The sequence below is a fragment of the Nothobranchius furzeri genome, chromosome 1, assembly GCF_043380555.1.
Source record: "Nothobranchius furzeri strain GRZ-AD chromosome 1, NfurGRZ-RIMD1, whole genome shotgun sequence".
Taxonomy (NCBI): domain Eukaryota; kingdom Metazoa; phylum Chordata; class Actinopteri; order Cyprinodontiformes; family Nothobranchiidae; genus Nothobranchius; species Nothobranchius furzeri.
Window position 1 is genome coordinate 58,208,924 of NC_091741.1, and position 9,445 is coordinate 58,218,368.

At 40.3% G+C, this 9,445-nt stretch overlaps 1 protein-coding gene across 1 annotated transcript; it reads right to left on the reverse strand.

Annotated features, from left to right (window-relative positions):
• Positions 1-1,097: 1,097 nt before the first annotated feature.
• On the reverse strand, positions 1,098-7,908 carry LOC107383174 (fish-egg lectin). Its single transcript, XM_015955648.3, has 6 exons — positions 7,800-7,908; positions 6,950-7,079; positions 6,630-6,866; positions 6,337-6,548; positions 6,129-6,253; positions 1,098-3,241 (listed from the first exon to the last, which is right to left on the reverse strand). Exons 2-6 carry the CDS (start codon positions 7,002-7,004, stop codon positions 3,100-3,102), a joined length of 771 nt encoding a protein of 256 aa, XP_015811134.3. The 5' UTR covers positions 7,005-7,079; positions 7,800-7,908; the 3' UTR covers positions 1,098-3,099.
• Positions 7,909-9,445: the final 1,537 nt, after the last annotated feature.

Here is a 9,445-nt window from a genome sequence, read left to right on the forward strand (position 1 = left end):
AGAGAAGGTTCATCTAGTGTGGAAAGGGAGGCAAGGGTACGAAAATCGATGGCAAATTCTACCACCGACTGTCGACCCTGCTGGAGACTCCAGATTTGTTTGGCGATTTCGGCTGGGGATTCTGATTGATCAAAAATCTGTTTAAACTCAGCTAGGAATGCTGCAAATGGTCCCTGAAGGAAGGTGGGTTGCCGACTCCTAGCCTCGGCCCACTGTAGGGCTCGACCACGTACCAGACTGACGATAAAGGAAACCTTAACTGCATCATTTACAAATGTATCAGGTGATCTATTGAAAGCCAATTCACAAAGTAAACGAAAACAACGGCATTTTTCAGGTTCACCGGCGAATGTTTCTGGTTGAGGTGATTGTGTAACCCGGAAACCGATCCCGTGATGCTGAACAGGAAGTGGAGCCGGCGATGAAGCTACAGAGACAGCGGCAGGAGATGGTGTAAGTCTCTCATTAACCTGACGGATGGCGGAATCGAGCTGGAATAAACGCTGGTTAATGAGGGACAATTGATCGAGGGCGGAACGAATGGATCCTTCATGCTGAGATAATGTATTTGCTAGGACTGCGGGGAGTGATTCTTCAATGGGGGTGTTAGTTTGGCCGGTCGATTCTGTCATGTTGTGGGTAATGGCTTTCACCCAGGACATGAAGAATCACAGGAGAGGAGAGGTGAGTAAAATATAAAGTGATTTATTTTACAACATGAAACAAAAGATAAACCTAGAACTAAAGACGCTGCTTCTATGATCAGGAACAGGGGAGTACCGGAATCTACGGAGATAAAGAACAGAAGGTGAGCGAGGCCAGAACCAGAGAACCAATACTATGAGAGTCTGTAACTGAGCGTTCTTATGGTCAGACACCAGGACAAGAGAGGAGGCGAACAGGGAGAGGTTGGTCCGCGCGTGGTGGTTCAGAGCGTGGGCAGGCGGGCAGATGTGGAGAGAGGAGTTCAGAGGATCATTAAGCGGCGAGACGTGAGGACAACTCCAGGCAAGGTAGGTGGTGCAGGAACAGGATACAAAAACAGGATACAGATGAATTATTTTCAGGATCATCAGGAAACAGGCAGATTCAGAGGCTAGAGGCTACCCATGTGAGAGTATCGACCGGCGCTGGAGTTGAGTCAGGCCGCTCCTTAAATCCTCTGCGCCTCAATTAGTGGAACTTCAAACAGCTGTGCAGTCTGCCGCGCCCACCTGAAACACAAAACTGAACGCACCTCACCAGAAGGTGGAGGCAAACCGTGACAAGTACAGAGAAATTAAATCAGCTTTAGCGAGCCCCAAACACCAAACAGCTACACGTAGTGCAACACTGAAAACAGGAAACAGGAAACGCCTTACTGTCAGGTGCAGCCAATCAGCAAGAAAAAGCGACAGATATATATTTTTTTGGTTTCACTTTTATTAATTTTTAAACAATCAAAAGGATACACCATCAAAAAGAAAATGAAAGACAATAAAAACTCAGCTGTTTATCAAATCTCAAGACATGAAAGGATTTTAAATACTGAAAATACTTTTTATATTCTCCTAAATCCTAATCTTTCCTCAAAGAGGAGTTTGAGGGTCAGAAAGGACATATAGAAAACTAAAAACAAGTGAAGTGACTAGGGGCACATGAGGGAAACCTGGAGCCCAGCAAACATTAGGACATTTAATCAACGTTGAAAAGACATCGGGCCGACACGTTCCATCATGGTTGACAAATAGTTCCAAAATGAAAGTTGAATCAACGTCTTTTCTGGACGTGAACTACACGTTTTTCGGCACGTCTCATTTGGACGTTTAATGACCGTCAGTGTACATCTCATCTGCACTGTAAAATAAAATGTTGTTTTTACATTTAATAATAATTATAATAATTAGAATATTTCCTGTAGCCAACCTTGCTTTACCAATTGACCTATAACAGCCTGGACACAACCCTGAGTCGTCTAGACTGTAAGTCAGATGACTAACCGGTTGAGCTATCCCATTGACATTTATGAAGTGACAAAAAGAGGATTTTCACTTACAACTGATTCATGACATGCCATGTGTTGAACTATAAATAAGTTATTGTCAGCGTAACAATTATACATGTAACTACAAATCTGAGGGGATTTTTGGAAATGTTATGTTACATTTTTTTTCTAATATGGACCGTCCTACCACGACCATTTTTGGCTGTGAACACGACGTTGCCGTCGGACCAATATTGCTGGGATGCTATGTTGAACTACACGTAACTAACTGCCAAAATAACAATTATACATATAACTGTAGGCATGTACAAATGTATCTGAATGGATTTTTAAGACATGTTCGGTTTTTTTTTTTTTTTTACAAATTCAGGCCGTCCTACCGCAACCATTTTTGGACATGGACACCACGCCGGGGTCGGACTAATGTTTGTTGAGAGGGGGCTGGAGACCAAAGGGCCACAGAACATGACACAGCCAACCAGAGAGCATAGTGAAATAAGCATGCTCCTCTTGTGCATGACCGGCATGTTTCTAATTAAACAGGTAGCACCCTTGTTTGTCCTCAGGAATCAGATGAAGACAATTCAACAAGCCCAGATTTATGAATGGAGCAGCCCCTATGTCCTTACAAACAGATCATGCACTCTTAAGAAACCACAAATGGCACAATTATCTGATGAGATAATCTTTAGAACCATTGTTGTAATCTTGCTCATCCTTGAGACTATTGGAAGGGGAGGATTGTATCAAGAATTGGCATGATTATCCAGCCATGTTAACGGGGCTTAAATAGATCCTGCTAGAAAGGTCATTGGTTTTGTTACTTCATGTAATTAAATGCTTTGTTTCCATTTTAAGTGTTCACAACATGGCAGTAATAACCATGTTATTGTTAGTTTTCATGAAACCAACAGGATTTTTAGGTCACATTCCAACAGGAATGTTTGTTTAATTGTTTAAAGCAACGATTTATTTCACCACCATAATTCTTACCACTGTTAGAATAAAAAGAAAAGGTAGAGGTCAAGCTATGAAAACACCAAGAAGATAATGGGTTATATTCTCATATAAAGGCCACTACTGAAGAAAAAACTTTAGTGAAGACAGCTAACATGTTACTGCTGACAATCCAGGATCAAACCAATCTCAAACACAACCCACAGGTGTCCCAGGTCATAGCTGACGTGTTTGACGGGCAGACAAAACGGTATCTGAACCCAATCTCTTCCTTGTGGAAGACTGCTGGTGATGCCAGTTCTGTAAAGAGAAGACAATGAAACCCTGATGGAATCAAGTTCATACAACAAATTATTTTCAGCATACAACAGCAGAGAGAGAGGTCTCTGTTTGGATGTACTGATTCACAAACATTTAGTCACTACCGACCAAGAAGAGAGGCGATTATCACAGCTACAACATCTATAGTCAAAATAAATGGCTTTAATCAACCTTTTTACTTTATTACTAGACTGCTTTTAATTATCATAGGAAAAGATATGAACACAGTTTTGATTCTGTAAGAGATCATTCAAGCAATGAATACAAAACTGGAAATCAACAGACATAATAAATCAATATATAAACCAATTTGGTTGAGGCAATTGTTCAAGAGTTTAACATCCAAAAATCCAAAAGTGTCTTCACTTTAAGTAAGTAAGTAAAACTTTATTTATACAGCACTTTTCACAGATAAAATCACAAAGTGCTTCACAACATACATAAAAAGGCAAAACAGGACAGGAGCACAAGGTCAACTTACATAAAAGCTTGTCTAAATAAAAGTGTTTTCAGCTGCTTTTTGAAAGAATCAACCGAGTCGGCCAGACAAAGAAACAAGGGCAGGGCGTTCCAAAGTCTGGGAGCTACAGCTTGAAAGGACAGGTCCCCTCTAGTTTTAAATCTGGTCTTAGGGACCTTCAGTAGGTTTTGACCCGAGGACAGTAGAGTCTGGCCAGAAGAGTGAGGGATTAAAAGGTCTGATAAATATTGTGGAGCTTGTCCATTAAGAGCTCTAAAAGTCAAAACTAAAATTTTTAAATCAATTCTAAACTTGACCGGTAGCCAATGTAAAGAAGATAAAACCGGTGTTATGTGAGCCCTTCAATTGGTTCCTGTCAAAAGCCTTGCTGCAGCGTCCTGGACCAACTGGAGACGACTGACATCTGATTTGTTAAAACAAGTAAAGATAGAATTACAATAATCTAAACGAGAAGAAATAAAAGCATGAATAATCATCTCCAAGTCCGATTATGAAGTAAAAGCTCTCAATTTGGAAATGTTTCGCAAATGATAAAAGCAGTTTTTTACTAATTGTTTTGAGTGGCAGCTCAAAGACATGGATTGGTCAAAAAGAACACCAAGGTTTCTGAGAATGGTCTGGACTGAGGAGCTCAGGGACCCGAGGTGTTGTTTGATTAAAAACACTTTCTGTTCAGGAGCAATGATCAGTGTTTCGGTCTTGCTTGAGTTCAACTGAAGACAGTTACTGGCTAGCCAGTCCTTAATACTCTCAATGCAGTCAAGTAGATCAGCTAGCTTGTTAAACTCTAGGTCCTTGAAAGAGCAGTAGAGTTGAATGTCATCCGCATATAAATTGTAGGACACATTAGTAAAGCTTTTGATAATCTCCCCAAGAGGGCAAATATATAAAAGAAACAAAATAGGGCCAAAGACCGAGTCCTGGGGAACACCGTGAAGCAATGATGTGACTTCAGACCTAATCTTGTTTACACATACAGAGAATGTTCTGTTATTTAAATAGAAGGAAAACCACTTCAGAACCGTACCAGAAAATCCTAAGTCATTGTGTAGTCGATGTAACAGAATTTTATGGTCAACCGTGTCAAAAGCTGAAGACAAATCCAATAAAACCAGTACAGTATATTGGCCAGAGTCTGCCGCCATCAGTACATCATTAGATACCTTTAAAAGAGCTGTTTCAGTGGAAGGCATCTTACAAAAGCCTGATTGGAACTTATCTAAAACATTATTAAGGTCCAGAAAAGTAGTCAGCTGCCCTGCCACCAACTTCTCCAGTAATTTAGCCAAAAAAGGGAGTTTTGAAATTGGCCTATAGTTGCCAGGTTCAGATGGGTCCAAATTGGGCTTTTTCAAAATAGGGTTTAAGGCTGCTTGTTTGAAGTAGCTTGGAACTGACCCAGTAGAAAGCGAAATGTTAAAAAGTTTGGCGATGTGTGGGCCAACAACATCCCAAACTTCCAAGAGCAGTGATGAGGGAACTACATCTAATGGGCAGGAAGAAGGCCTCATCTTTCAGAGCAGCTTTTATGTCCTCCACAGTAACAGGAATAAATGAGGACCACACGCTATCTGAGTGACCAATGTTAGAATTTAAGACAGGGGATGGAGTAACACTAGCCCTAATGTCATCAACTTTTTTACAAAAAAGTTTAAAAATCTGTTGCAGTCCCCAGTAGAAAATACAGGCACCATTGAAGCTGGCGGTGAAACAATTTTACTGATGGTGTCAAACAAGAATTTTGGGTTTTTCCTGTTCATGTTCACAAGGTTAGAAAAATACGAAGATCTGGCCTGTTTAATCCAGCAATACATCATGAATAGAATAGAAAATCCCTTTATTGTTCCTCAGTGGGGAAAGCTAGATGTCACAGCAGCGATGACACTTATTACAGGAGAAAAAATGGAGAATAAGAAATAAGAAAAATGAATAAACAAGAAAACATAAATCCTGAATAGATTTTAAAAATGCTGATTATACCACAATTAATGAATACCACTGATGCCTTTTATTTAAAACTGACTTGCTCGTGTGTAATTTGGTTATTCCACATTCAGTGTTAATGCAGAAATATGTTTGTTTCCAAATTTAAAGGTTCAAAATTGCATATGTGTTGATAAAGAAAATGTGCAAATTTGCCGTCACTTTTTCAACAAATATAAAGTTTGGCCCTCGACTCCGTCCCAGAGTTTCATTACGGCACCATGTGAGTTTGAGTTTGACACCCCTGCAATTATGGAGACAGAAGATGTGGAGGGACGGCAGTGGTCAATTAAATAGAGCAGTCCTCAAAGTATTTTTGGATTTGTGGCGAACACGTTTTACTGGGTAAGATTAATGTTCATACACTGATAGAGTAACAAAGATATCTCAAAGCAGATTTACCTTTGGAAGACGTCACCATTTGAGCTGACCACAAAGACACTCCCATCAGTTCCAACTTCAGCCATTTTTGCAGCTCCTGGCACCTGTGTCCATCTAGTCTTACTACAGGTAGATGGATTCACGTTCTATTGGAAAAATAACATATGATCAGAGGTCATGATCAGTGATTAGAACAATGCTGCCTTGAGGTAAAGATAGAGGAGCTTACAGAGACATAGATGTTATCAGCGGAGTTCACTCCCCAGCATCTGTTTGGTCCACAGCTGAAATACGTCAACAACCCGTCAAACGGTGTCCAGGCCACTGGACCAGGTTGTGGATAAGCCAAGGTGATGCTACTTTTCAGGCAGAAAATTTTGTCTGCACTGTTCACTCCCACTTCCTGTTCATTACCTCCAGCATCCACCTGCTGTAATAAACCTGACAAAAAATTCAACAAACATTTAAAAAGATTCACTTTGTGTAGCTTAAACTGTAACATTTGTTTATTAAATTACTCACCATCAACAGAAACAAAGTCTCCTCCTACAAACTTGTAGATGTTATTTGACGAGTCGACTCCCCAGATTCCTGCAGGTCCGGCTGTGACATGAATGAGAGGAACAGTGCCCAGTTTGGACCAACCTGATCCACTCAAGAAATACGCGTTTGACGAGCTGTCTGTCATCACCACTTGTCCTTGTCCAGCATCAATCTGTGCAGCAGAAGGCTGCTGTGGGGGGGCTGTGCAGGTCCACCCTGTAGAGAAGCAAAATCTTAAAAATACAGAAACATGTTTTTTTTTATTCTGAAATATTGTATGCATCATGGTGAAAACCTACCATGACAGTAAAATAAGCAACTCAGCAGGAGCAACAAGGCTGCAACAGCTTTCATGGTGTCTTCGGTGAGGTGCAAGGTGACTCCTGGTGAAGTTTTTTATCCTTGTTGGTGACTTATGAAAACACTAATCTGTGTGATACAACCATAGGTAAATAGGCAAATGAGACTGAACTGGTTTTCCTGCTGTTTTGCAGACTGCAGAAGAGGAAAATTCTAATTATTGAATTCTCTCAATTACAAAATATTGTTTAAAGGTGTGGTTTACTAGTTTATTAAATACATCTGTAGTGTTCTCTAATGTAAATCAATGCCCCATGAGTCATTTAAAAAAGCTATGCTGCTCCTGTTCTGAGATGCAGAAGTTTTCCTGGTGCGGAGGTGGGCTGGAAACAGCCATATTACTCATTATTATTAATGACATGCATACACCTAACTTCCGACTGGCTAAAAGAACACGTTCAGCTGTGTTGCAAAGTTCGTATCACTAAGACACTCTCTCTCCTTGCTGCAATTTAATAAATAAAAAGCCTTCACAAGCCAAGATGGGCTAGGCCATGAATGCAAATTCAATGTGACACAGATATGTGAGAATTTTCAAATCCTAGCATTTCACCGTCTATTTCCTATCAGAAGCTAACACAGGAGATAGCTGTAGAAAACTGTTTTCATCTTCAGCCTGCATGAAAAACTCGGATTGACCGATTATAATCAAAGATATTCAACAAAAAAGTGTTTTTCAGTGTTCCACACCTTAATGAACAATTAGAGTCTGCAATGAACAACCAGAATAGAAATTCTAAATTCTGTCTCAAATCTACAAGATAATGTGGTAGTAAAATATGATCTCACCAAGAGCCAAGAACTGGTCAGAACCTGTGCAGAGGCAGAGACAGACACAAACATACGTCTGAGTCTGCCTAACAGTGCTGTCCGTCTTTTGTAGGTCATTTGTGGGTGGGGTAGCATGCCAGCAAGTTGTCACCTTTGTTGTTGATATGCTATCTTCTATCTATGTAGGCATGTTTGGGTGACAGCAATCAGCCTGTGGTGCTTTCAGCTGATTAGCTGGAAAGAAACTAATTAGCGCAAATGAGTTACAAAAGCATTCTTGAAAGGAAACATCCACCTAGACAAGCAACACCCAGAATTACAGGTTACTAAATTAGCAAAAACATCAAGAAAACTAATTACACCAATATGCAGTAAATTTTCGTTGTGTGGATTTTCAGTAAAGCCTTTTAGGAGACGACCAGCCCATTTAGGAACCCATAGATAGTTCCGATAGGACCCGTCCAGTCTGAGATACCTTGAGGTGAAAGCCGGAAGCTGGAATGCTTATTTGCATCTAAGGTTGATGTTTGTTTGGCTCTTAGAAGAGCCGGTTGTCTGGTATCAGCCGCAGCGTTGCAGAGAGGCTTTGACTTAAGGTCAAAGGAGATTGTGTCAAAAGAGGCTTCTTTCCCAATTTGGCCGAATCGAGGTTCAGCTAGAAACTTAATTAATCGGGAAGTAAATCCTGTTTTAATAAACCACAATGTTATGATTTCTGGCCATTCTGGCAAATCAGAATGTGTCGTCTCTGGAAGGCTTTACCAAAATATTCCTCAGAAAGCCACGCCTTCCTTTAGATACAAGATTCTTAATTCTGTGAATAAAGAATCTTTAAACTTTATGTGAGGTGAACCTTAACCTTAATATGTATCTTATGAAGATGTGTATGAGTGTAAACAATAATTAACTTGTTATATCAAACACAGTGATTTTTGATAAAAATGGATCTTTGTAAGAACAATATTCATTTCAAATTCATTGATTTAAGCACAGATTATTCAAACATTTCATTTAAAAATCTTACTCATTCATCACATGTGATTATTTAACCCAAAAGTTGTACAGCCTTGTAGGATTCGTGAGGATTCACTTTTATTCAGAGTGAGGAATCCAGCAGTCTGACTTTTAGCAGAGAGGTAAGGCTTTTGTGGGAGACCTTGGCAGTTGAAAAGGTTGATTTGTGCATCTGTTATGGCTGGAGCCTTTTTGTGTTGTGATTTCATTTTTCTGTGCATTTTTATGTTGCATCTGAGGAGCCTGCCTGCAGACTATGGCCTGTTGGCTCACCCTGGCTCCTCCCTGCACCAGCTGAGCTGGGTTTTCATCAGCCGCAAATTGTTTAAAGGACCAGCTGGAGCTCCTCACCAATGGGGACAATAGTGCAAAGCTGCCTTTCCTCTGGTCTGTTGTCTCCCACTTAGAACTTCGATATTGTGCCCTTTAGAGTTATGTTACTTTTGAACCTGTTTTGATAAAAGGGGATTTAGATCCATGGTGGTTAGCAATAATAATAGTCATTATTTCTGAATTAAGAGAAAAGTAAATAAAACTTTTGTTAATTTTCTTTTGTGTCACGCGTCCTCCATGTTACCCCAGGCCCCCTAGACACCTGGTTGTAACATATGGGGGCTCGTCCGGGATCATTAAGTACTCTTAAACTGAGG

Excerpts from the sequence above, each read along its gene's own strand:
- LOC107383174 (XM_015955648.3), bottom strand. The coding sequence starts at position 7,004 with ATGAAAGCTGTTGCAGCCTTGTTGCTCCTGCTGAGTTGCTTATTTTAC. Across the intron at positions 6,867-6,949 it reads TTGCTTATTTTACTGTCATG|GGTGGACCTGCACAGCCCCC; the intron begins GTAGGTTTTCAC and ends GCTTCTCTACAG. Across the intron at positions 6,549-6,629 it reads AGACTTTGTTTCTGTTGATG|GTTTATTACAGCAGGTGGAT; the intron begins GTGAGTAATTTA and ends ATTTTTTGTCAG.